The sequence below is a fragment of the Oryctolagus cuniculus genome, chromosome 7 (genome assembly GCF_051225735.1).
Source record: "Oryctolagus cuniculus isolate XC-2025 breed Fujian yellow rabbit chromosome 7, ASM5122573v1, whole genome shotgun sequence".
NCBI lineage: Eukaryota > Metazoa > Chordata > Mammalia > Lagomorpha > Leporidae > Oryctolagus > Oryctolagus cuniculus.
In genome coordinates this window covers 120,655,021-120,681,856 of record NC_142873.1, presented here as the reverse complement: position 1 = coordinate 120,681,856, position 26,836 = coordinate 120,655,021, and the positions used below count along the sequence as shown (strand labels likewise).

At 45.3% G+C, this 26,836-nt stretch overlaps 1 protein-coding gene across 1 annotated transcript in view; it reads left to right on the top strand.

Moving 5' to 3' along the window:
* Positions 1-26,836, top strand: part of SCP2 (sterol carrier protein 2) — a 102,516-nt gene that overhangs the window by 50,465 nt on the left and 25,215 nt on the right. Inside the window, 1 exon segment of the mRNA NM_001082035.1 lies at positions 15,584-15,737. Coding sequence (NP_001075504.1) covers positions 15,584-15,737 — 154 coding nt within the window.

The following is a 26,836-nucleotide window of genomic DNA, read 5'->3' as shown; positions in this document are numbered from 1 at the left end:
ATTGATGATTGTTTCGCCCCCTCCTCCCCCTCCCTTCCTCTCCCCTCCCCTCCCTCCCTCCCTCTCTTCCTCCTCCCTCCCTCCCCCTTCCTTCTTCCTCTCCTCTCCTCTCCCCTCCCCTCCTCTCCTCTCCTCTCCTCTCCCTCCTCCCCTCCACTCCCCTCCCCTCCCTCCCTTCCTCCCCTCCCCTTTCATCCCCTCCCTCCCCTCCTCTCCCCTCCCCTCCTCTCCCCTCCTCTCCTCTCTCCCTCCCCTCCCCTCCTCTCCTCTCCCCTCCTCTCCTCTCCCTCCTCCTCTCCCCTCCCCTCCTCTCCCCTCCCCTCCTCTCCCCTCCTCTCCCCTCCTCTCCTCCTCCCCTCCCCTCCCCTCTCCTCTCCTTCCCTCCCCTCCCCTCCCCTATCCTATCCTATCCTCCCCTCCCCTATCCTATCCTCCCCTCCCCTCCCCCTCCCCCTCCTCTCCTCTCCTCTCCCCTCCCCTCCCCTCCCCTCTCCTCCCCTCCCCTCCCCTCCCCTCTCCCCTCCCCTTCCCTCTCCCCTCTCCTCTCCTCTCCCCTCCCCTCCCCCCTCCCCTCCCCTCCCCTCCCCCCTCCCCTCCCCTCCCCTCCCCTCTCCCCTCCCCTTCCCTCTCCCCTCCCCTCCCCTCCCCTCCCCTCTCCTCTCCTCTCCCCTCTCCTCCCCTCCTCTCCCCTCCTCTCCCCTCCCCTCCCCCTCCCCTCCCCTCCCCCTCCCCTCCCCTCCCCTCCTCTCCCCTCCTCTCCCCTCCCCTCCCCCTCCCCTCCCCTCCCCCTCCCCTCCCCTCCCCTCCTCTCCCCCTCCCCTCCCCTCCCCTCCCCTCCTCTCCCCCTCCCCTCCCCTCCCCTCCTCTCCCCTCTCCCCTCCCCTCCCTCCCCTCCCCTCCTCTCCCCTCCCCTCCTCTCCCCTCCCCTCCCCTCCCCCTCCCCTCCCCCTCCCCTCCCCTCCCCTCTCCTCTCCCCTCCCCTCCCCTCCTCTCCCCTCCTCTCCCCTCCTCTCCTCCTCCCCTCCCCTATCCTATCCTATGCTCCCCTCCCCTATCCTATCCTCCCCTCCCCTCCCCTCCCCCTCCCCTCCCCCTCCCCCCTCCCCTCCCCTCCCCTCTCCCCTCCCCCCTCACCTCCCCCCTCCCCTCCCCTCACCCCTCCCCTCCCCTCCCCTCCCTCCTCCCCTCTCCTCCCCCTCCCCTCTCCCCTCCCCTCCCCCCTCCCCTCCCCCCTCCTCTCCCCTCACCCCTCCCCTCCCCTCACCCCTCCCCTCCCCTCCCCTCACCCCTCCCCTCTCCTCCCCTCCCCTCTCCCCTCCCCTCCCCTCCCCTCCTCTCCTCTCCTCTCCTCTCCTTTGCTTTGCTTTGCTTTCTTGCTGCCTGAGCCTGTCTAAGCTCAGGGGCTAGGGGCTAAGCTGCAGTTTTTCTCATTTGTGTTCCACATTGTACAGTGCCACACAGGCCAGGGGCCCTGTAACTCACACAGACTCTGTGAAGTCACCTGTGGTGGCGGTGAGGTGCTTCCTGTGTCCCATCTCATGGTTGGCCTTTGGTGTGGGCCGGGGTAGGGGGTGCATCTGCATCAGGCCAGGCTGGGCTTCATCTACTGGACTTTTTCGTGCACGTGGCGGGGAGAAGGCCCCAGCAGCAAGCCCAAAGGCACATCTTTTGTCTATTTTCAATTTAAAAACATGAATTCTTTTTAGATCTTTTAATTAGAAAACCATGGGAAGTTGGAGCCTTAGTTACTTTGCAATGGTCATATGACAAAAGACAAAAGACAAATCATTGTTCAGATTTTTATTTATATGTCTAAGGTGCCTTTACATGTATTGTCCAGTACATACTGAGCTAGTTTGAAATGAATGAGTAAAACTTGGCTTTAGCTTATTCTGGGTGGTCTTTGGTATTTTAAAAAATGTGCATTAATGTCCTAGTGCCATTCCAGTGTGGCTTCGGCCTGGCTTTAGGTCCTGATTGTCTAGGTTCAGTCCATGGAGTTCAGCTATTGCTTATTCTGTCCCACCTTAGTGTGGGATGCCAGTAAGTCACTGGCTCTCAGTATGGGGTCTTCTTAGGGACTGATGTAGAATCTTACAGAGTTTTTTTTTTTTTTTTTTTTTTTTTTTTTTTTTTTGACAGAGTGAACAGTGAGAGAGAGAGAGAGAGAGAGAAAAGTCTTCCTTTTCCATTGGTTCACCCTCCAATGGCTGCTGCAGCCAGCTCGGTGCAAAGCCAGGAGCCAGGTGCTTCTGGTCTCCCATGCGGGTGCAGGGCCCAAGGACTTAGGCCATCCTCCACTGCACTCCCGGGCCATAGCAGAGAGCTGGCCTGGAAGGGGGCAACCGGGACAGAATCCGGCGCCCCGACCGGGACTAGAACCCGGTGTGCCGGCGCCGCAAGGCGGAGGATTAGCCTAGTGAGCCCCAGCGCCGGCCTTTTACAGAGTTTTCAAAAAGGCATATTCCTGCCCTTCCCCCAGAAAATCTCTTAGGTCTGTGTTGGTCCTTTCAATTTATATATTTTGAAATTCCCCCAAGAGCTTTTCATGCACAGACAGGTTTAGGGACTGGTTTGAGATCTGGAAATCACCCATTGCCCTCAGGAAATGTGCAAGAAGCAGATCTTGCGGTAACATGCAGAACTGCAATCCCGGCAGACTAGAAGTGCTGTAGCAGACACAGACCAGAGCTGTGAGGAGAAGGAATGGGGTCTGGCAGGGGTGGGGGCTTACTAAATACCCACCACATGCCAGGTTCTTGGCTAGCACTTACTTGTAGCTGGGTTACGGGGGAGGCAGAAAGGGGAAGCACGTTTAGATGAAACTGGACTATTTGCTTTTTTCCAAAGAGATTTAGTTCCTTCTGACCCCTGAAACTCTGCCCTTGTTATTTTCTCAGTATCAACAGCAGATGCATATACAACACTAATTGCTGGGTACTACTCTAAATACTTTTCCTGTATACATGCATTTAATTCTCATTATCTAGTTTTTGTGTTTTATAAAAGAAAATAGAGGCATGGAGAATTTTAGTTTGCCCTCCTGCCACCAAACTAGAGAGTGGCAAAGTCAGCCCCGGGCTGTGTGTGTTTCTGGAGTCCAAGTTCCTCACCAGGACTTTGTCCCTGCCCTTTCCTCAGTGGGAGTGCCCGTTTTCAAGGGCCTTTCCAGTCGTGCCTACCTTGTAAAGCATTTCCTGGTTCCTCGGTCCATTCCATAGACTGATCTTCCACATGTCTGAACTCTCATTATACTTGCTCAGTATTTCTCTTTTAATGTTTATGCTTGTAGTACATATTATAACTATTTGTAAGCTTAAAATAGAATCCCCCTCCTGGACTGAGAGCCTGTGCAGGCAGGGTTTATATGTCACTTGTCTCTGTACCCTTAACAGCACCCAGTCCAAGACTTTGCGCATGTAAAGCAATGGCTGAGATGCATTATTGCTACTTTAACATCTGAAAAGTGGTATGGGGCAGGGAGAATATTACACTTGCAGGAAGAATTAGTATCATTGGGAATAATTCACAGTACTGTAGACTTTGGGCTGATATAAGAATAAACTTTTTTTTTAATTTCATTTTATTTAAAAGGCAGACAGGGACAGAGATAGAGATCTGTCTGCTGTTCACTTCCCAAATGCCCACAACAGCCAGGCCTGGGTTAGGCTGAAGCTAGCAACCCCAGACCTCCATCTAGGTCTCCCATGTGGGTGGCACGTTGGACCACTGCAGTCTCCCAGGGTGCACACGGCAGCTGTGAAGCTGGATTAGCAGTGGAGTAGACAGGACTCTGAGATGGTATACAGGCATCTCAAGTGGTGACTTAATGGCTGTGCCAAATGCTTACCCCTCAGCTTTCTAACATTATTTTCCAAAAGTTGAATAGATTGACTATTGTGGCATTGTGACGCAGGAGTGCTATTCATGTCCCAGTATTCTGATTCTATCCAGTGCCCAGGCAGGCAGTGGACAATGGCCCCAGTGACTGGGCCCCTTGGCACCCACGTGGGAGACCTGGGTGGAGTTCTGGGCTCCTGGCTTCAGCCTGGCCTAGCCCTGGCTGTTGTGGATATTTGGAGAGTGAACCAGTGAGTGGAAGATCTCTTTTTCTCTCTGTCTCTTCTTCTCTGTTACTCTGCCTTTCAAATAAATAAAATTAATCTTTAAAAAAAAAGAAAAGGAATCTTTACTTAATGTATGCTAAACTGAAATTCTGTATATAAAGAGAATCGAAAATGAATCCTCATGTATGGAAGGGGAGAGGGAGTGGGAAAGGGGAGGGATGTGGGTGGGAGAGACGATATGGGGGGGAAGCCATTGTAATCCATAAGCCGTACTTTGGAAATTTATATTCATTAAATAAAAGTTAAAAAAAAAAAAGAAAAGGAAAAGAAAATAGCTGACAAGAATTAAAGAAAGTGGAATAGGTTGCCTCGTGAGATCTGAATGACTAACACAAAGCCTTGTACCAGAGAGGATTGATCTACCTGTTGGGGCCTTAGATTGGATGAGTTCTTAGATTCTTCCAATTGTAAGATGCTCTGATCCCCTAGAGGGATGGAATTCATTCTCTTTCTGAATTTACATAGTTCTTGATGTTTTTTTTTAACAGTTTAGGTATTATTCTGTTCTGTGATTTTTGTTTACATGTTTTAGTACTTTTAAAGGTATTACAAACTGTTGCTATGGATTTGTTCTGAGAGGAGGAGCGCAGTGGGGGCAAGAGGCGTGGAGTCACCACACAGACCCCGGGAGTCTGGTGAAAGCAGGCCAGAGGCAAGTAGCTGGCAGACTCATTTGTTTCAGTTGGTACAGCAACTTATATAGCCGAGGCAGCCAATCTGGTCAAGGGGTAGTTTATGCTCTAACCAATCACAGCCTGTTGCCAGGCAGGCTCCTTTGCCAGGTGGTTTCCCAGGGGGTTTCCGAAGCCATTCCTGAGTAACTGACACTCGCTTGCCAGTGGCCATCTTGGCATGGCCTTCTCATTCCACCACAACAAACTTCAGTTTTAAGAATTTGAGTGAAAATTAAGTGAGAGTAAATAGAATGTTAGCCAGGAGACCTAGCATGTACAAAACGTAGCTTGGCTCTTTTTCTACTTTATAAGAGGTTGCCTAAAGAAATAAATCCTGGGACAGTGACTGTAAGACCTAAATCCAATTTAAGATCTCATAAAGCCAGCAAGTCAGTAAGACCTAAATAGCTTTTTGCCAAAACATTTATTTCACTTTTCATCACATTTTTGTAACTATGATGTGAGGAGAGGTAGACTTTATCATTAAGTTCTAATGCACACCCTCCAGTTCCAGGAGAAATGGAGCCCAAGAGAATGCATTTGCACCTGATAGCTGTTGTTAGCTAGAGCTGCCAAGGAGCAGGACAGCTCTTTTTTTTTTTTTTAAATTTTTTATTTTTTTTTAATTTGACAGAGTTAGAGAGAGAGACAGAGAAAAAGGTCCTCCTTCCGTTGGTTTACCCCCAGATAGCTGCTACGGCCAGCGCTGTGCTGATCCGAAGCCAGGAGCCAGGTGCCTCCTCTTCATCTCCCATGCGGGTGCAGGGGCCCAAGCACTTAGGCCATCCTCCACTGCCCTCACGGGCCTCAGCAGAGAGCTGGACTGGAAGAGGAGCAACCGGGACTAGAACCTGGCGCCCATTTGTGATGCTGGCGCCGCAGGCGGAGGATTAACAAAGTAAGCCACGGCGCTGGCCCCATGGACAGCTCTTATCATTCCTGCCAAGTTGGGGGAGAGAGAGGAGATCATAACTATATACTCCATATTCTACTCTATTATTTTACAGCTTTATTGAGACAAAAATCAAAATATAATCAAGTGCACATATTTAAAATGTACAATTTAATAATTTAAACGTACACTTTAACTGTGAAATTGTCATCATAGCCAACATAGTGAGTCAGTGAACCTATGTGTATTCAGTAGTGAACCTCTTGGTAACCCTTCCCTCCCAGCCTCCCCAAGCCTCATCCTGAAGCAGCCGCTGATCTGTTTTCTCTTAGTGTAGATGAGTTTATACCTTCTATGGTATTAAGTACATGGAATCTTTAGCATGTTCTTTTAGTTTTTTTGGTCTGAGGTTCATCAGTGTTATTGTGTGTATTAGTACTTCATTTCTTTTTATTGCCACATAGTATTCCACAGTATAGACATATTGCCAATTATTGTTGATGGACATTTGGGCTTTTCCCCAAATGTTTTGGGCTACTAGAAGTAAAGCTATTGTCACATTCATATGTCTTTTGATGAACATACATTATGTTTTCTCTTGAGTAAATACCTAGGAGTGGAATAACTGAATTATCTGCTACTCGTGTGTTTAACTTTTAAGAAATTGCCAGCCAGTTCCCAAGTGTTTGTGCAGTTTTACATTTCTGCCATCAATATATGAGAGTTCCAGCTCCTCCATATCAAGGTCAAACTTGGTGTTGCCAATCCTTTTGCTTTCGCCCATTCTAATTGTAGTTGTATCTCCTTGTGGCCTAATTGTACATTTGCCTAATGTTTTCTTGTGCATTTGCCTGTTGACGTGGGCATCTTTTTATGTGCTTATTTGCCACCTTATGTCTCCTTTGCTTAAGTATGTATTCGAAGTTTTGCATACTATTTTAAGAAAAGATTTATTTATTTGAAAGGCAGAGTTATTAGGAGAGAAGGAGAGACAGAAAGATCTTCCATCTTCAGGTTCACTCCCCAAATGGCCACAGTGACAGGCTGGGCCAGGTCAAAGCTGGGAGCTGAGAGCTTCATCCAGATCTACCATGTGGATGCAGGGGCCCAAGTACTTGGGCCATCTTCTGCTGCTTCCTCAGGAGCATTAGCGGGAAGCTGGATCAGAAGTGGAGCAACCAGGACTTGAACCACTGTCCAAATCTGATGCTGATATTGCAGGCCCAACCCACTATGCCACAATGCTGGCCCCATGCCTACATTTTTTTTTTCTTTTAAAGATTTATTTATTTATTTCTGAAAGTCAGAATTAGAAAGAGGGAGATCTTGCATCTGATGGTTCACTCCCCAGATGGCTGCAGTGGCCAGTGCTGGGTCAGGCTGAAGCCAGGAGCCAGTAGCTTCATCTGGGTCTTCCACATAGGTGCAGGGGCCCAAACACTTGGGTCATCTTTTGATGCCTTTCCTAGGCCATTAGCAGGGATCTAGATCAGAAGTGGAGCAGTTGGAACACGAACTGGTGACCACATGGGTTGTTGGTGTAACAAGTGGCAGCTCTACTCACTGTGCTACAATGCCAGCTCCTTGTTGCCTACTTTTTAAACTGGGCTTTTCTTTCTGTTGAATTTGAGAGTTTCTTTATCAGATAAATCTTTGCAAACATTTCTCTCCAACTATAACTTTGAATTCTCTTAATTTTTTTTTAAGTTTATTTTCATTTACTTGAGGCAGACAGGCAGAATGAATGAGAGAGAGCTTCCATCCACTGGTTCATCCCCAAATGCCTGTAACAGCTGGTACTGGGCTGGGTAGAAGCCAGGAGCCGGGAACTCCATCTAAGTCTCCCACATGAGTGGCAAAGTCCCAAATACTTGAGCTGTCACTTATTCCTTCCCATTGTGTACATTAACAGGAGGCACGATTGGAAGCAGCAGCAAGCCTCAGTCCCAGACTGATAAGGGGTGCAGGTGTCCCAAGCGGCAACTTAACCTGCTGCACCACAGCACCATTCCAGTAGTGTCTTTTAAAGAATACAATTTTAAACCTATAAAAACCCTTTTATCAGTTTGTTCTTTTGCAGATTTTACTTCTGGAAAAAGTGTCTTTTCCTCAGCCCTCATAAGGGTCATGACTGACACTCATAACAAAAATAGATCAACAAGAGAAAATAATAGCAAATTTATTAAATGAAGTTTCATGTGACAGGGGTGCCTTCAGAAATGAAAACCTAAAATTCTAGGGAAAACTGTATTTTATGGCAGATAATTGTGGAAAACATGGTCAGACAATAAGGGTGCAATCTAACTGTAATAAACCAAGGCCTGCTTGTTCAGGTTCCTGTCACATGGAGGGGAGACAGATCAGAGAGTGACCTTCGTATGTTTTATGACTTGCTTTGGGGAGAAGGAGAGGAAAGAGATAGGAAGTCCTCAGAAGCAAGAGGGCTCTCTGACCCTCTCTTACCCTCCTGTCTCCTTCAGCTTAGACACAGTCTGCATGCTCATGCCCCACACTTGGGAGTATTGGGTTCTGCGCCCCAGCACATGTCGTATCTAAGAAATCTTTGCTTAATCAGGGTCCCAAAGATGTTTTTGTTTGTTTTCTTCAGGGTGTTTTATGCTTTTATGTTTTACATGTAGGTCCTTGATCCATTTTGAGTTAATTTTTGTATAGGGCAGTGTGGATTCAAGTTCATTCTTTGCATATGAACATCTTGTTTCACCTCCATTTGTTGGGAAGATTAATACTTCTCTACTGCATTGCCTTTGTGCCTTTGTCAAAAGTCAGTTGTCCATAAATGTGTGGGCACTACTCTGGGGTATCTTTTCTGTTCAGTTAATCTGTATTTATGCTAGTTCCAATCTGCTTTGATTACTGTAGCTTTATAACAGTTATTGAAACCAAGTCGTCCTCTGACTTTATTCTTCTTTTTCAGAATTGTTTGGTTATTCTAGGCCCTTAGCATTTCCATAGAGATTTTAGAATCAGTTTGTTGACTTCTACAAACAAATCTCCTGGGATCTTGATTGGGATTATATTGAAGGTATGGATTAATTTAGGGATAATTAATATCCTAACAGCAGTAGACCCATGAACAAAATACATATATCTTCACTCATTTAGGTCTTTTTAAAGTCCTCTTAGCAATATATGATAATTATGTTGTATAACTCTTTACACCTTTTGTTAGATTTATCACTAATTATTTCATATTTTAAAAAAGATTTATTTTATTTTATTTGAAAGTCAAAATTACAGAGAGAGGGAGGGACAGAGAAAGATCTTCCATCCACTAGTTCACTCACAAGATGGTCACAACATCCTGGGTTGGGCCAGGCCAAAGCCAGGAGCTGTGAGCGACTTCTATTTTCCCACATTGGGGGCAGGGGCTGAAACACTTGGGAAATCTTTCACAGCTTTTCCCAGGCCATTAGCAGGGAGCTGGATTGGAAGTGGAGCAGCTGGTACATGAATCAGTGCCCATTTGGACCTGCTATGTCACAGTGCTGGCCTCATAATTCATATTTTTAATACTGTTATATAGTATTTTTTTCAATTCCAATTTTAATTTTTTTACTAGTTTATGGAAATACAATTGATTTTTGTATATTGGCCTTGTATCCTGCAGTCTTACAAAACTCACTTTTTTTTTTTTTTTTAAGATTTATTTTAGGGGCTGGTGTTGTGACACAGCAGGTAAAGTTGCTGCCTGCAATGCTGGCATCCCATATGGGTGCCGATTTGTGTCTGGGCCGCTTAGTTTCTGATCCAGCTCTCTGCTAATGGCCTGGGAAAAGCAGCAGAAGATGGCCCAAGTGCTTAGGCCCCTGCCACTGACATGGGAGACCTGGATGAAGTTCCTGGCTCTTGGTTTCAGTCTGGCTCAGCCCTGGATGTTGTGGCCACTTAGGGAGTAAACTAGAGGATAGAAGATCTCTCTCTGTCTCTGTCTCTGTCTCTCTTTGTATTTTTCCTTCTCTCTATGTAACTCTGCCTTTCAAATAAATATCTCTCTTTTTTAAAGATCTATTTTATTTATTTGAAACACAGAGTTACAGAGATGAGAGACAGAGATCTTCCATCTGCTGGTTCACTCCCTAAATGGCTGCAAAACCTGGGACTGGGCCAGGCTGAAGCCGGAGCCCGGAACTCTCATCCAGGGTCTCCCATGTGGGTGTCAGGGGCCCCAGAAACTTGAACCATCTTCCACTGTTTTCCCAGGCACTTTGGCAGGGAGCTGGATTAGAAGTGAAGCTTCTGGGACTGGAACTGGCATTCATATGGGGTGCTGGTGTCGCACGCAGCAGCTTAACTGCTGCAGCACAACGCAGGCCCCCTCAACTCACTTAGTAATTCTACTACTTTCATCAAAACTCTACCATACTTTTCTATATAGACAAATAATTGTGAATAAATACAGTTTGTTTTTTCCCCTTAATCATTAAGGAATAACCCTGTTTGTCCCTGGTTAAGTGTTTGCTCTGAAATTTTCCTTGCCTAATTTAATATATTTAGCCACTCCAGCTTTCAGATTTAACTAGTGTTAACATATTTCTGTTTCCATCCTTTTACTTTTAACCTATATGTGACTTTATATTTAAAGTGCATTGGCACAGCTCATTGGTTCATGTTCTTTCTTCCTTTCTTCCTTCCCTCCCCTCACCCTCCCCTGACGATCTTTGCTTTTAACTGGGAGTGTTTAGACCATTTCCACTCAGTGTGGTGAATAAATCATACGGCTGGGTTTGCTTCTGTCTTGCTCTTTATGTTCTGTTTGTCCAAGCTGCTCTTTATTCCTTTTTCCTTTTTGTTCCAGCCTTCTTTGGGATTGAGGTATGTGTTTTTTTTTTTTTTTTAATCAACTCCATTTTATTTCCTTTCTCGATTAATTTGGATAGAACTTTGTCCTGTTGTTTTGGTGGTAGCTTTATTGTTTATATATCTTACCCTACTCTATTACACTGCCTCACTCATAGTAAAAGAACCTACAGTGTCTGCTTCCATTTCTGCTGAACAGGCCTTTTGATGCTGTTGTCCTGAATTTTACATTTAAGCCCCATGCTAAATTATTGTTTTTTTTAAACAGTCATCTTTATTTATTTATTTATTTATTTATTTTGCCAGGCCAAGTTAGACAGTGAGAGAGAGGGGGAGAGAGAGAGAGAGAGAGTTGTAGACAGTGAGAGAGAGACAGAGAGAAAGGTCCTCCTTTCCATTGGTTCACTCCCCCAATGGCTGCCACGGCCGGCACTGCACCGATCCAGAGCCAGGAGCCAGGTGCTTCACTTGGGCCATCCTCTGCTGCCCTCCTGGGCCACAGCAGAGAGAGCTGGTCTGGAAGAGGAGCAACCGGGACTAGTACTGGTGCCCCAACTGGGACTAGAACCTGGAGTGCCAGCGCCACAGGCAGAGGACCAGTCAAGTGAGCCACGGTGCCGGCCTCATCTTTTTTTTTTTTTTTTTTTTTAAATATTTATTTGAAATTCAGAGTTACACAGAGGAGAGGCAGAGGAGGGGGGGGCCTCCATCCGCCAGTTCACTCCCCATTTGGCCGCAATGGTCGGAGCTGCACCGATCCAAAGCCGGGAGCTTCCTCCAGGTCTCCCACATGGGTGCAGGGGCCTAAGGACTTGGGCCATCTTCCGCTGCTTTCCCAGGCCATAGCAGAGAGCTGGATCAGAAATGGAGCAGCTGAGACTCAAGCAGATGCCCATATGGGATGCCAGCGCTGCAGGCGGCGGCTTTACCTGCTATGCCACAGCGTCAGCTGTTTGTTAGAACATTTTTGTAGTAATGTGATGGTAAATGGAGTATTCAGGTTAATAATTTCTCTCTCTTCAGAAGAGAATTACTGACTGGTTGATCCTCTGCATACTCTGACAGGATGCTCAGCCCTATGCCCATGCAATTTCTTTATATCATGTTTGTTTTGGGTAGTTTATTTTTTTTTCCAAGCAGAGGAAAAAAAGAATTTTCTTACTTTTAAAGAAAGATTTATTTATTTATTTGAAAGGCAGAGTTACGGGGCAGGGTGAGGGAGTAGACAGAGAGATCTTCTATCTGCTGATTTGCTCCCCAAAAAGCTGCAACACCCACAGCCTGGCTGATTCAAAGCCAGGAGCCAGGAGCTTCTTCGGGGTTTCCCATGTGGGTGCAGGGGCCCACGCATTTGGGCCATCTTCCACTGCTTTCCTAAATGCATTAGTAGAGAGCTGGATTAGAAGTGGCAGCCAAGAACTGACCTGGCACCAACAAGGGATGTTGGCACTGCAGGCTGAGGCTTAGCTTTCTACACCACAGCACCGGCCCCGTTTCTTGACTTTCTAAGCTGTGCTTGGTGTTCCTCCCCTGTGCTCTTATGGCACCCGTGCTTGTGGCTGTGGCAGCTTTATCAGACTGCATTGTAAATGCCAGCCCCTGTGTGCTCAGCCTGTCTGCTTCATGAGGGAAAGGGTCATGTTTATCTTGCTATTGATGTATCTTTGAGCCTCGTGCCATGCCTGGCACATAAAAGGCATTCAGTACATATTTGTTGGATGGATGGGTAAATACATATCCAGTTGGTAACCCTTCAATTTTTACTAAGATTTATAAGCACTTTCCTATATTAAAATTTTTATAAACAATTTAAATGGGAACATAGTATTTTGTCATATGGCAGGTGATAAGAAATACTTTTTGGTCTTCCTCTGGTTCCTGGAACAGTTTGTTAAGTCCTTTATAATTTCCTGAATAAGGATGATAGATGTATTTGTTCTTTTTTTTTTTTTTAAAGATTCATTTATTTGAGACTGAGAGTTACACAGAGAGAGGAGAGGCAGGGAGAGAAAGAGAGAGAGAGGGAGAGAGAGAGAGAGGTCTTCCATCCGCTGGTTCACTTCCCAGTTGGCCACAATGGCTGAAGCTGCGCCAATCCGAAGCTTCCTCTGGGTCTCCCACACGGGTGCAGGTGTTCAAGGACTTGGGCCATCTTCTACTGCTTTTCCAGGCCATAGCAGAGAGCTGGATCGGAAGTGGAGCAGCTGGGTCTAGAACCAGTGCCCATATAGGATGCCAGCACTTCAGGCCAAGGTGTTAACCCGCTGCACCACAGCACCGGCCCCTGTGTATTTGTTCTTCTAGAAAGTTTCTAGAACACTCTGAATTTCTTAAGTGATGGTTAGTATCTGTTGTTACTCCTAAGAAGCCCATTCATCATACCTGAATTTCTACAAAAGAGGTGAGGTGACTGAGGATGGGACCCCTAAGAAAACTTCAGGATGGGGCTGGTCACCAGACAGACCAGATTATTTTTTAAAAATTTACTTATTTGAAAGGCAGAATTAGAGAAGGAGGGAGGAGAGAGAGAGAGAGATTGAGAGTGAGTGAGTCTTCTTACTGGTTCACTTCCCAAATGGCTGCAAGGGCCAGAGCTGGGCCATTCTGAGGTCAGGACCAGAAGCTTCATCTGGGTCTCCCACGAGAGTCCAGGAACTCACACACTTGGGCCAGCTTCTGTTGCTTTCCCAGGTGCATTAGAAGGGACCTTGATGGGAAATGGAGCAGCCAGGACTTGAACTGGCATCCGTTTGTGATGCCAGCACTGCAGTCCATGGCTTAATCTGCTACACCACAGTGCCAGCCCTGAAAGAGCACATTATTAGAGGATTAGAGGGTAGGAACTTTCAGCCCCACCCACTGGTCTCCAGAAAGGGGGCACTGGTGATCAAGCTCTATAAAATATTTAAGCCAAGAGATTTGATGAGCTTTCTGGTGGGTAAAAGTACCTGCACCCTAGGAGGCTGGGCACAGATGCCCCTGTGTTCAGGGCATTTCCAGACCTCGCCCTCTGTCACTCTTCATCTGCGTCTTCTGTAACATCCCTGAGTTCTATGAGCCATCCTAGCAAATTAATCAAATCCAAGAGGAGGTCCAGGGTACCCAGGTTTGTAGCTAGCTGGCATTAGTCAGAAGCACAGCGTCCTGGCCTTGTGACTGGCATCTAAGTGGAGGCAATCTTGTGGGACGGAGCCCTCATCCAGGCACAATTTTATAACCATTCCCCAGTTATTTCAGTTCTGGATTTTCTAGTTTTTCCACTGTTAAAGCAGCATAATGAACAGGTAAATTTGGCTATAAAACTTGTCTATGTTTGATTTTCAAGGTATTTTAATAACTCTTAATAACTTTGTACTTAGCTTTCCAAGAGCATTGTGCTGGTGTAAATTTTCACCAGTACTGTGTGGAAGTGGATACCTTGCCTTAGTTTCCCCAGTGTTGATTTCTTTCCATTTTTAAACATTTTTACCAATTTGGTTAAAATGATTTTTTTTGTTTAATTACTACTTCATTTAATTATAAACTGTGTATTTATTCTTTTGTGTAGATAACTAGCAGTACTTTCCCACCATGTTTATGTGAAACCAGTTTGAATACTTTGGTCAAGCAGATTTCTAGTAAAATTGTTTTCCCTGAAATTTGGATGTAATGCAGTCAATTTCATTTTTTTGAAAGATTTATTTATTTTTTGAAAGAGTTACACACAGAGAGAAAGAGAGGCAGAGAGAAAGGGGGAGGGGAGAGGTCTTTCATTCACTGGTTCAATCCCCAATTGGCTGCAACGCCCAGAGCTGAGCTGATCTGAAGGCAGGAGCCAGGAGCTTCCTCCTGGTCTTCCCACGAGGTGCAGTGGCCCAAGGACTTGGGCTATCTTCTACTGCTTTCCCAGGCTGTAGCAGAGAGCTGGATCAGGAAGTGGAGCAGCCAGGAATTGAACTGGCGCCCATATGGGATCCGGCACTGCAGGCAGTGGCTTTACCTGCTACACCACAGCAGCGGGCCCCCAGTCAATTTCATTTTGACCTTCCTCATAAATTTTCAGAATGCTCAGAATTTTAAAAATCGTTAGAAGAAGTAGAGTTACCTAAATAGTAGGTTTACTATAAAACAGTGCTTACAATGCATATATTTTTAAGTGAAGTAAAGGCACTGTTGATTTTGACCCTGTTTGGAAATGGAAAGTAGCAGTTAAAATTTCTTGAGAAGGTGGTTGGGGTTTACATAGGAGGCTGTCCCAGGTGCTTGGAAGTCAAAAGTTACCTAGGAGTGTGGGTGGAAGAACAGAAACCAGGTAAACCTGTGGCGCTCCGCCTGCAGGAAGGTGAAACTAGTCGATCCTGATAAGATGTTTTTAACTCGCCATCCTGAAAGCTGTGCTGATAGATCCACACGTCTCAGTCCAGAGGCCTGAGTTTTCATCCCATCTCTGGAATTAGCCTGCTTTGTGGCCATTTACAGATTATTTAACCTTTCTGTTTCTCAATATTTGCATCATTAACTTTTTTCCAACTCAAAACACCTTTGACTTTATTATCCTAGGGCTGGAATATTGTTGTGAATCCAGAGCTTTTCTCATGAATAGATCTAAAAAACAATTCATTCTTGTTAAGAACAACTTGGGGAAAAGAATGGGAAAAATTCCTGCTACCAGCTAAGTATTTTTTAGGGAAAGTGAATTCCCAAATTCTTTCTTTTTCTACACTAAAATGATTAAATTAGTGGAACTGTTTTTATGCCATTTTTCCTGGGCCAGAGAACTGTGCATTCATAGATTTTCTGTGTGCCACCGAATTAAGTTAAAAGAGTTAAAAGCTGATTAAGTTGAAAGAGTGCAGGGATTTTCCTACGCCTGGCTGCTGCCGAAATACAGAAATTACTTAGGAGGGAAAAGTAGCTGCAGAATCCTTCGGTGCAGTAAGAGAAATTATCTAGGCACATGTGGTCCCGGCTTAGTCAAGTGCTTTAATTAAAAGTCATGATTAAACGCTAGCCCTTTTTTCTGGCTAGAGAAGGCTGGTGGAGGCTGCTTTTCCAACCAGCGGCTTCTGGCTGCTCTGTGTTCGATTTGCTAGGTCTGGCTCAATGTGCCGAACTCTGCTGGCAGCTGAGAGGGGAAGCCGGAAAGAGGCAAGTTCCTGGTGCAAAGGTTGCTCTGCAGCATAACTTGGGCCTCGGAGGAGCTGCGGTTGTCACACTCTACAAGATGGGTTTTCCTGAGGCTGCCAGGTAAGTGGCGTTCTGAGTGTGGTCCGTCAGCGAAGCCTTCTGACTTCCTGGTTGGTGACGCTTTCCTTGTAAAGCGATCCTAATTGCATTGTCTTAGGATTCAGAGAAGTATCTCATTACACTGCTGTAATAACATGGCTCTGAGACTGGCGACTTCATCAGCCTTAGGGAAGTTCTGTTCAGAAAGGGGACAGCGTGGTCCCAAGGGAGCCGCCTGCCCGGGCGAGTCCCCCAGCTTTCCTGTCCCACGGTTAGGTGCCCGAGGCGGGCGGTTAGGGAAAGTCTTCAGCTAAGGTTGCCCATGGGACCTGTGCATGGCCCTCATCACTGCTGGTGTCTCTTGCTGATCTCTTCCTCTTGGTGCAGTCTGCAGGCACTGTCTCTCCCAGCCCTCTGGCATCACTCAGAGAAGTGTCCCTCCTTCCCAGAGGGAGACAGCTGCCGGTTCACTGCAAGGCTCTGGGGATTAGCATACCTTTTTGCATCTTTGCCTTTTTCTCTTTCCATGCCTTTCCCTCTGCACACACGTTCAGGTGGTCCCTGTTCTAAAAGCTCTGTTCTGTTTGTCCCCTCGCCTTAATTGTTGTCTCTTGTGATGAGCCCTTTCTCTTGGCTGCCTTTGCTTTTCCATGCTGGAATACGCCCAGGCTGGTTTCTTACTGCTGAGGTAAGGCAGGGCCACCACTGGTCTGAATGAAATTGAATGTACTTGTCTTTATTTTCCCTCCTTATTCTCTTTAATCTCACTGCATCTTTTACTACTAATTGACTCCCTTTTGTCTCCTGAAATTCTTGGCAATTGTTTAACCATTTATTCACACTCTTTGTTCCACAAAGGGTATGGGACATACTTCATTTACAGAATCTGTCATATTCCTACCTTTTACAAGCTCTTAAATATCTTTGTCTTCTCACTCTTCTTTCTCTGTCCAGAATATCATTTCTGCAGTAAAAATTCTTTTATGGTCTATCTTAAGTACTATCTGTCTTTAAATACCCACAACACTTTGTACCTCTTGGATTCTGTCCAGTTCTGATTTGATTGCCGTGTAATGTACCTTGTTCTGATTCCTTCTATTATATGAAATCTGTGAGACCTAAAGCCATGATGTACCCTTCCTGCCTCTAGGATATTTTTTATAATGGGTACATATTTATTGAATTGAACTAAATAGAAAGTAATAAATCATGTTTCTCTCTAAATCTGATTTATTAATCTGTACCAATTTATGGAACACAACCAGTTCATATCTGAAGCTGAAAACCCTTAGGAAAATCCAAACCATAAGAAGCCACCATTGTCAGCATATTAATGTAGCTAATTTGCTCAGAGCAGGACGTTATGAATTTTGGACAACATAGAAAGGCAGAAGCATGGAAAAAATCCAATTGACTTATTAATGGCTGATAAGAAATTGGCTTGATATATTGCAGATATTTTTGATAGGTTTAGTAATAGTACATGGCTCACAAAGGCCAACAAGGGAGAGTTCAAGATTTTAACTCTGTGCAAATGTAGTTTAAAAATGTGATTCTGTTTTGGTTTATTTATTTGAAAGGCAGAAAGAGAAAGAGTTTCCATTTGCTGGTTCACTCTCCAAATGCCCTCAGCAGCCAGGGATGGGTCAGGCTGAAGCCAGGAGCCCGGGACTCCGTCCAAGTCTCCCACATGGGTGGCAGAGATTTAAGTATTTGGGACATTTTCTGCTGCCTTCCCAGATGCATTAGCAGGAGGTTGGAACAGAAGCAGACTAGGTGGGACTTGAACTGGTGCTCTGATATGGGATGCAGGCTTTACAAGCAGTGGCTTAGTTCATTGTGCCACATGCCCTCCCTTCTGTTTTTTATTTTAATTTTAATTTTTAATTTATTTATTTGAAAGGCAGAGCCAGAGGTCCTCCAACCTCAGATTCACTCCCCAAATGGCTTCAATGGCTGGAACTGAGCTGATCAGAAGCCATGAGCCAGAAGCTTCCACCAGGTCTCCCACGTAGGTGCAGAGGCCCAAGGACTTCTGCTTTCTCAGGCCACTGCAGAAAGCTGGTTTGGAAGCCGAGCAGCCAGGACTGGAACTGGCGCCCTTATGGGATTCCGGCACTGCAGGAGGTGGCTTTACCTGCTACACCACAGCACCAGCCCTGGTTTGGTTTTAAACAGAGTAATTTTAGGCTTCCCATTGCACATAATCCAATTTGCTTAGTTACTCATTTAACTGATTTTGATGGAGTGACTGTATGTTTAGACTTCCCAAGCAGGCGCTTCAAGTATGTGGGCAAGGAAGACATTTTTTTTCAATATACAGTAGGGGCTCAGAGGAAGAAACTACCATAGACAGGGCTGATGCTGTGGCCTATCGGGTTAAGCTGCTGCCTTCAGTGCCAGCATCCCATACGAGTGCCAGTTTGAGTCCTGGCTGCTCCACTTCCAATCCAGCTCCCTGCTAATGCGCCTGGGAAAGCAGTAAAGGATGGCCCAAGTGCTTGGGCTCCTGCACCTACGTGGTAGACCTGGAAGAAGCTCCTATCTCCTGGCTTTGGATTGCCTCACGTCTGCCTGCTGCGGCCATTTGGGGAGTGAACCACTGTCGCTCCGCCTCTTCGCTGAGGAACGACACAGGACCCTGCGCTGTTCTTTTGTCTGCTCGGCCCTTCCCGGGTTTGCTGCTGGTTCTTCCTGGGTTGGCTGCCGATCCTTCCACCTCCGTGGAAGGGCGGCTCCCCCTGCCACTTTCCCCACTTCCGCGGGGGAGTGGCACACCGCTGGCCGGCTCTCTCGGGGGCTGCTCAGATGTTATCCAGATGTTCCCTTTAGATGTTCCTGGTGCATGTTGTCTCTCTCCTCCTTTATAGTCCTCTTCCACCAATCCCAACTCTGCTACCCACACGCCGAGTACGCTGCTCTCCTCCAATCAGGAGCAGGATCAGCTCCTGCAGGTTATTGGTCGAACTGGAGGCAGCTGTGTAGAAGTTGTTTACTCCCTTCTCAGCACCATATTGTGGGAGAGCAGATGCATAGAATAAGTCTTAATTCCAGTAACTTAGTCTAGTCCGAGTTGCTCCCCACAAACCACTGGATGGAAGACCTCTGTTTCTCTACCTCTCTCTGTACCTCTGTCTTTCAAATAAATAGATCTTAAAAAAAAAAAAAAACCTACCATAGAGAAAGTAAACTTGGACTGGTATGACTGGTATTGCTTGGCAGACAGATACAGGCCTGTACATAGGTAGAGAGATTTGAAAATGCAAAGAGGTTTGGCAAGTGCTGTGTGGGTAGAGAGTAGATTATTTTGTGTGTGGTTGTGTAGAGGGCCAGAGTTGGTACTGTGTAGGTAACAGGAACGGTAGGTTGTAACATGCTTCAAATGCTGTGCTTAGGCGTTTGGAACTTATCCTGTAGGGTATAGGTTTTAGCAAAAGATCGTGTGAGTGCATCGTACTCTGCTGTCACTTTAGTTGGATGATGTGGCGACCAGCGGCTAGGAATGTATAGAAGACCATTGTAGTAGTGCAGACGTGCAATGTTCAGTGCTCCGACAGGACTGTGAAAATGAACACAAGAAGAAGTATTTAAGACCCGTGACCAACTGCATTTGACTTGTAGTTAATACGTAGACCAGTTTTGGGCATGAGTATTGACTTTGAAATGATAATATCCTGGGGCTGGCACTGTGGCATAGTGGGTAAAGCTGCATATAGTGCCAGCATCCCAAATGGGCGTTGGTTCGAGTCCTGGCTGCTCTACTTCCAATCCAGCTCCCTGCCAATGGGTCTGGGAAGGCAGCAGAAGATGGCCCAAGTCCTTGGGCCCCTGTGCCCACATGGGAGACCTGGAGCGGACTGTTGGTTCCTAGCTTCAGATCTGCCCAGCTGCAGCTGTTGTGGCCATGTAGGGAATGGGCCAGTGGATGGAGGATCTTGCATATGTGCTCTCTTTCTCTCTGTAACTCTGCCTTTGGAATTAATTAATTAATTAATTAGAGAGAGAGAGAAACGATAACATCCTATTCAGTTTTTGTAAGTAGAGAGCTTTTACAGACTGAAAAGAAGCCTGCATTCTGTACTCTATTAAATCTATTTTTTAAAAAGATTTATTTTATTTATTTGAAAGATGGAGTTACAGAGAGAGGTAGAACCAAAGAGAAAGAGAGAGAGAGGTCTTCAATTCTGTTGGTTCACTCCCCAAATGACCACAGTGGCCAGAGCTGAGCTGATCTGAAGCCAGGAGCTTCTTCTGGGTCTCCCACGCGGATGCAGGGGCCCAAGGACTTGGGCCATCTTCTACTGCTTTCCCAGGCCATAGCAGAGAGCTGGATCAGAAATGGAGCTTGAACCGGTGCCCATATGGCATGCCAGTGCTGCAGCCTGGGGCTTTAACCTGCTGTGCCACAGTGCCGGCCCCTGAAACTTATTTTTAAAACTCAACTTTGGGTCTGGCGCCGCGGCTCCCTAGGCTAATCCTCCGCCTAGCGGCGCCGGCACACCGGGTTCTAGTCCCGGTTGGGGCACTGGATTCTGTCCCGGTTGCCCCTCTTCCAGGCCAGCTCTCTGCTGTGGCCAGGGAGTGCAGTGGAGGATGGCCCAGGTGCTTGGGCCCTGCACCCAATGGGAGACCAGGAAAAGCACCTGGCTCCTGGCTCCTGCCATCGGATCAGCGCAGTGCGCGGGCCGCGGCGGCCATTGGAGGGTGAACCAACGGTAAAGGAAGACCTTTCTCTCTGTCTCTGTCTCTCCCTGTCCACTCTGCCTGTCAAAAAACAAAAACAAAAACAAAAACAAAAACAAAACAAAACTCAACTTTGTTTTGGTTTTTCTCTTTTTTAATTATTATGGTATAGTTTACATTCAGTAAAATTCATCCATCTTAGTATATTTTTATAAGTTTTGACGTTTACAGTCAGCTGCCGCCATGATCAAGATGTACAGTTCTCTCACCCTCTGAGTTCCTTGTGCATCTCTGAGGTCAGCACTTCCATTTAGCCCTTGGTACCACTGATAGATTTTCTGACCCAATAGTTTCCCCTTTTATATTTCATGTGGTTGGAATTAAAAAAGCCTTTGAGTCTGGCTTCTTTCACTTGGCATAGTGTATTTAAGATTTATCCATGTTATTGTGTATGTCAATAATTTGTTTCTTTTCATTGCTCAATAGTGTTCCAATGTTTGGATACACAATATTTTATCCATTCCTTGGTTGAGGCATATTTCCAGTTTTTATTAGAAATAGAAAACTAAGTTAGTTTGAAGATTTGTCTCAACACATTCTATTTGAAAATCCTATGTAATATAAAAAGTTAAAAGTAAAGATTGTTTCTGTGTAATAATTACAACTGTAAATACCCAAAAGCAAGGATTAGAAGAAGCAACATGGAGAAGGAATTTAGGAAGCCTGTTGGAATAGAAGCATTGTAAATGATTAATGTTTTTTCATTTTCTGTTTACTTCAGTTAGAACTCTTTATTTTTATGTTATTTGAAACATACAGGAAAAAATTTTGACACTAGTATAAGGAACTTCATATACCTTGTCCCTAGACTTACCAGTTGTTGGTCTTTTCATTTGCTTTAGCACTTTCCACTACATCTATTTATGTGTGTATTTTTCCTAACTATTTGAGAGAAAGTTGGAGACATTTGCTCATTTATTCCTAGATATTTCAGTGTGGATTTCTAAAAATGACATTCTCTTACTGAACTTTAATAATTATCAAAATCAGGAAATTTAACACTGATACAATGTTTTATAATACCTAATCAAGGGAGATATTCAAAATGTCCCAATAATATCTTAATAACATATACTATAAACTTCCAGTTTTTCCCCTGGAAAGGGGAAATCCCAGAATGCATTTAGCTGTCTTGTCTCTTTTTAGTTTCTTTAACTTGACACAGTATCTCAGCCTTTTATAAAAATATATTTATTTATTTGTTTGAATTGCAGTGACAGAGAGGGAGAGACAGAGATCTTCCATCTGTTGGTTCACTCCCCAGGTGCCTGCAGTAGCTGGGGCTGGGCCAGGGTAAATCCAGGAGCCTGGAGCTCTGAGTCTCCCACGTGGACAACAGGGCCTCAAGTACTTGGGCCATCACTTGTTGCCTTCCCAGATGCATTAGCAGGAAGGTGAATCAGAAGCAGAGTAGCAAGGAATCAGACTGGCACTCCAGAATTGGATGCTGGTATCAGAAAAGGTGGATTAACCTGCTGTGCCATGATGCTGGCCTCCAAAGAATATTATTGAAAAAAAAAAAAAAGATTTATTTGAAAAGCACAAGGGTAAAGAAGGAGGGAGAGACAAAGAAAGAGATCATCCATCCTCTGGTTCACTCCCCAAATGGCCACGACAGCCAAGTCTGGACCAGTTTAAAGCCAGGATCCAGGAACTCCATCCTAGTTTCCCAGGTGGGTGGCAGGGGCCCAAATAGTCAGGCCATCTTCCACTACCTTCCCAGGCTCGTTAGCAGGAAGCTGGACTGAAAGTGGAACAGCTGGTACTTGAACTGACACTCTGATGTGGGATGCCATTGTGGCAAGCAGCTGCCTAACCTGCTGCACCACAACTTTGACCTATAAGGCTGTACATTTTTTTTTCAAGAGTATTACTTGCAGTGATAAACATTCTTCTTGGTCCATCATATCTGGAAGTGCATGATGTTTGTCCCATATTAGTGCTGTTAGCTTTGATCACTTGATAAGGATGCTATTAACAATGGTTTCCTCTGAAAAGTTGCTGGTTATTTATTTGAGAGGTAGAGTCACAGAGAGAGAGAGAGAGAGGTGCTCCATCTGCTTGTTCACTTCACAAATGGCTGCAATGGCTGGAGTTGGGCTGACCCAAAGTCAGGAGCCAGGAACTTCCTCCGGGTCTCCCACACCAGTACAGGGGCCCCAAGCGCTTCAGCCATCTTCTACCACCTTCCCAGGCCATCAGCAGGCAGTTGAATTAGTGCCCATATAGGATGCTGGTGCCGCAGGTAGATGCTTAACCTACAACGCCACAGTACTTGCCCCTGATTTTCTTTTGTAGTTAGCAAATAATTTGTGGCAGGATGCTTTGAGATTATGTAAGTGTCCTGCTTCTCATTCAGCATTCACCCATTTCCCATCCAGTTTAGTATCTGTTAATGATTTTTCTAAAAAGATTTACTTACTTATTTGAAAGGCAGAGTTACAGAGAGGCAGAGGCAGAGAGAGAGAGAGAGAGAGGTAGGTCTTCCATCCACTGGTTCACTCCCCAAATGGCTGCAACGGCTGGAGCTGTGCTGATATGAAGCCAGGAGCCAGGAGCTGCTTCTGGGTCTCCTACACAGGTACAGGGGCCCAAGGACTTGGGCCATCTTCTTCTGCTTTCCCAGGCCATAGTAGAAAGCTGGATGGGAAGTGGAGCAGCTGGGACTCGAGCTGGTACCCATATGGGATGCCAGCATGGCAGGCAACAGCTTTACCTGCTACACCACAGTGCTGGCCCCAGATGATTTTTTTTTCTTTCAAAAACTTATTTTGTTTATTTGAAAGACAGAGTTACCGAGAGAGGTAGAGAGGTAGAGAGAGAGAGAGAGAGGTCTTCCATCTGCTGATTCACTTCCCAAATGGCCGCAATGGTTGGAGCTGAGCTGATCTGAAGCCAGGAGCTTTGTCTGGATCTCCCAAATGGGTGCAGAGGCCCAAGGGTTTGTGCCGTCCTCCACTGCCTTCCCAGGCACATTAGCAGGGAGCTGGATTGCAAGTGGAGCAGCTGGGACTTGAACCAATGCCCATATGGGATGCCTGAGCTGCAGGCCAGGGCTTTAACCAGCTGCATCACAGCGCTGGCCCCCCTAGATGATTTTTTTTTTAATCTTTTATTTAATGAATATAAATTTCCAAAGTACGACTCATGTGTTACAATGGCTTCCCCCCCCATACCGTCCCTCCCACCCACAACCCTCCCCTTTCCCACTCCCTCTCCCCTTTCATTCACATCAAGATTCATTTTCGATTATCTTAATATACAGAAGATCAGCTTAGTATACCTTAAGTAAGTATTTCAACAGTTTGCTCCCACACAGAAACATAAAGTGAAAAATAATAGATGATTTTTTTTAAATGATGATGAAATCAGATCAGACCTATTGTCATGTTTAATCCCAGTGAGAGTCAAGTTGGGAATTGATAATTTTTTTTTTTTTTTTTTTTTTTTTTTACAGAAGATCAGTTTAGTGTACATTAAGTAAAGATTTCAATCGTTTGCACCCCCATAGAAACACAAAGTGAAATATACTGTTTGAGTACTCGTTATAGCATTAAGCCTCAGTGTACAGCACGTTAAGGACAGAGATCCTACATGAGGAGTAAGTGCACAGTGACTCCTGTTGTTGACTTTACAAATTGACACTCCTGTTTATGGCATCAGTAATCTCCCCATGCACCAGTTATGAGTTTCCAAGGCTATGGAAGCCCCTTGAGTTCTCCGACTCTTATCTTGTTTAGACACGGTCATAGTCAAAGTGGAGGTTCTCTCCTCCCTTCAGAGAAAGGCACCTCCCTCTTTGAAGACCTGTTCTTTCCACTGGGATCTCACTCACAGAGATCTTTTTGCCAGAGTGTCTTGGCTTTCCATGCCTGAAATACTCTCATGGGCTTTTCAGCCAGATCCGAGTAAAGGAGTTTAAATTGATAAACAAAAAAGCGGTCTGCACCCTAATGTTTATTGCAGCACAATTCACAATAGCCAAGACCTGGAACCAACCTAAATGCCCATCAATGGTAGACTGGATAAAGAAATTATGGGATATGTATTCTTTAGAGTACTATACCGCAGTAAGAAACAACGAAATCCAGTCATTTGCAACAAAATGGAGGAATCTGGAACACATCATGCTGAGTGAAGTAAGCCAGTCCCAAAGGGACAAGTACCATATGTTCTCCCTGATCGGTGACAACTGACTGAACACCAAAAAGGAAACCTCCTGAAGTGAAATGGACACTATGAGAAATGGTGACTTGATCAGCATAGCCCTGACTGCTAATGGACAACTTAATACATTATCCCTCATAGTATTTTTTTTTGTCTGTTCTACTTAATATGACTGGTTTAATTCTGTAATTATCACACAGTTATTCTTAAGTGTTGAAAATTAACTGAAATGTGATCCCTGTTAAACATAAGAGTGGGAATAAGAGAGGGAAGAGATGTATAATTTGGGGCATGCTCAGGCTGACTTGCCCCAATTGGTAGAGTTGGAAACATACCAGGGGATTCCAATTCAATCCCATCAAGGTGGCATGTGCCAATGCCATCTCACTATTCCAAGTGATCAATTTCAGTTCACAATTGATCATAATGAAAGGACTAAGAGTCAAAGGGAGCACATAAACAAGTCTAGTATCTGCTAACACCAACCGATAGAATAAATAAAGGGGAGAGTGATCCAACATGGGAAGTGAGACACTCAGCAGACTCATAGAATGGCGGATGTCATAAATAGCACCCCTAGATGATTTTTTAACTTCATCATTCTTTTTGTATTTATTCACTGGCTCTCTGCTATAAGGACGAGCTCTCCCTTCTCTATTTTAAAACTTAGTCATATATGACTGTATGGATTCATGAGTTATTGTTGTATTCAGTGGGTTATAATCCATGAGTAGCAATTATTTGGATACTCAAAATGCCTCAATGGAAAGCCCTTCAAGCTGACTCACAGGTCTCTGATTCTTTCTAGTGCCTCTTACTTTCTGACATAAGAAGATCTTCCAGGCTTATCCTTTTCCATGCCACAGCCCCAGCAGCAGTCATTTCTTCGAGGAGTCCTGGTTCCTCTTGGAAACCATATGTCTGCCTGCTGTGTGCTCATTGCTCTTACTTCTACGCCTTCTCAGCAAGCGCAATGGACACATACCAGCACTGTATTAGTTTCTTTAAAAATAGACATTTAAAGGACACATAACAATGACCCTTAATGATTTATATTTGTCCCATACTCATCTAGCCACCAGTATGTTAGCAGTATAAAACAGTTAAGTACCACCTTACATGACATCTTGTAAAATTTTTTATGTACTGGGATTAGCAGAGACAGTGTTGATTAGTGGGAAGAGCACCCTCTCAACTTTCCTATCTCACTGCCTGCTTTGGGCGTTAGCCTAACCTTTTTCTCATTTGGAAAATATTGAGGGATTGACACTGTTGCATTGAGGGTTAAGTCACTGCCTGCAGCAGTGGCCTCCTGCTCTATTTCCCACCCAGCTCCCTGCTAACGTGCCTGAGAAAGCAGTGGAAGATGGCCCAAGTGTCTGGGCCCCTGCCATCGATGAGGGGGACCCAGAGGAGGCTCCTGGCTCCTGGATTCGGCCTGGCCCAGCCTTGGTCATTGCGGCCATTTGGGGAGCGAGCCAGCAGATGGAAGATCTCTTCTCTCTCTCTGTCTCTCTGACTTTAAAATAATATAAATAAATCTTAAAAAAAAAAAAAAATCCTAAAACTATTTTAAACAGCTAAGAGTAAAGGACCTGAAAACTAACGAGTGAACGGATGCTGCCGCTGCTCCTGACAGTCTTTGGTTTCTCAGTGTGTTTTCCTGTTTCTCTAGGTCAGGTTAGTGATGAAACGGTCAGAATTCATTTCATTTATTAAAATACAGCTGCCCCCTAGAATTTGGGGAAGAAAGGAATGTGAGTTTTTAGTACAGAATGGGAACATGTTGGCCCATTGACTTGCACAGCCTGGCCAAGGTGGATCTGCTCGGGCCTTGCGCCACCTCTTTCAGCTCCTACCTCTGAGGGCTGTTCCCTCTGTGATGGGACCACGTGCCTGCTCTGAGGTCAAAAGGGAGTTGCTGATTGCAAACGAACTTTACTCCCTAGTACTTTCGTGCATTTCACAACCTTCTCTAATCAGGACACACTGATAACTGGGTACATGTTACATTTGGGGATGAAGATTTGATTAAAATGTGGGATTTTGTATTCTTCCAGAACATGAACAACAGCTGCTTTTTTTTTTTTTTTAAAGATTTATTTTATTTATTTGAAAGACAAAACTGTCTCACCCCTCAAATGGTTGCAATAGCCTGAGCTTAGCCATTCTGAAGCCAGGAGCCAGAGCCAGGAGCTTCCTCCAGGTCT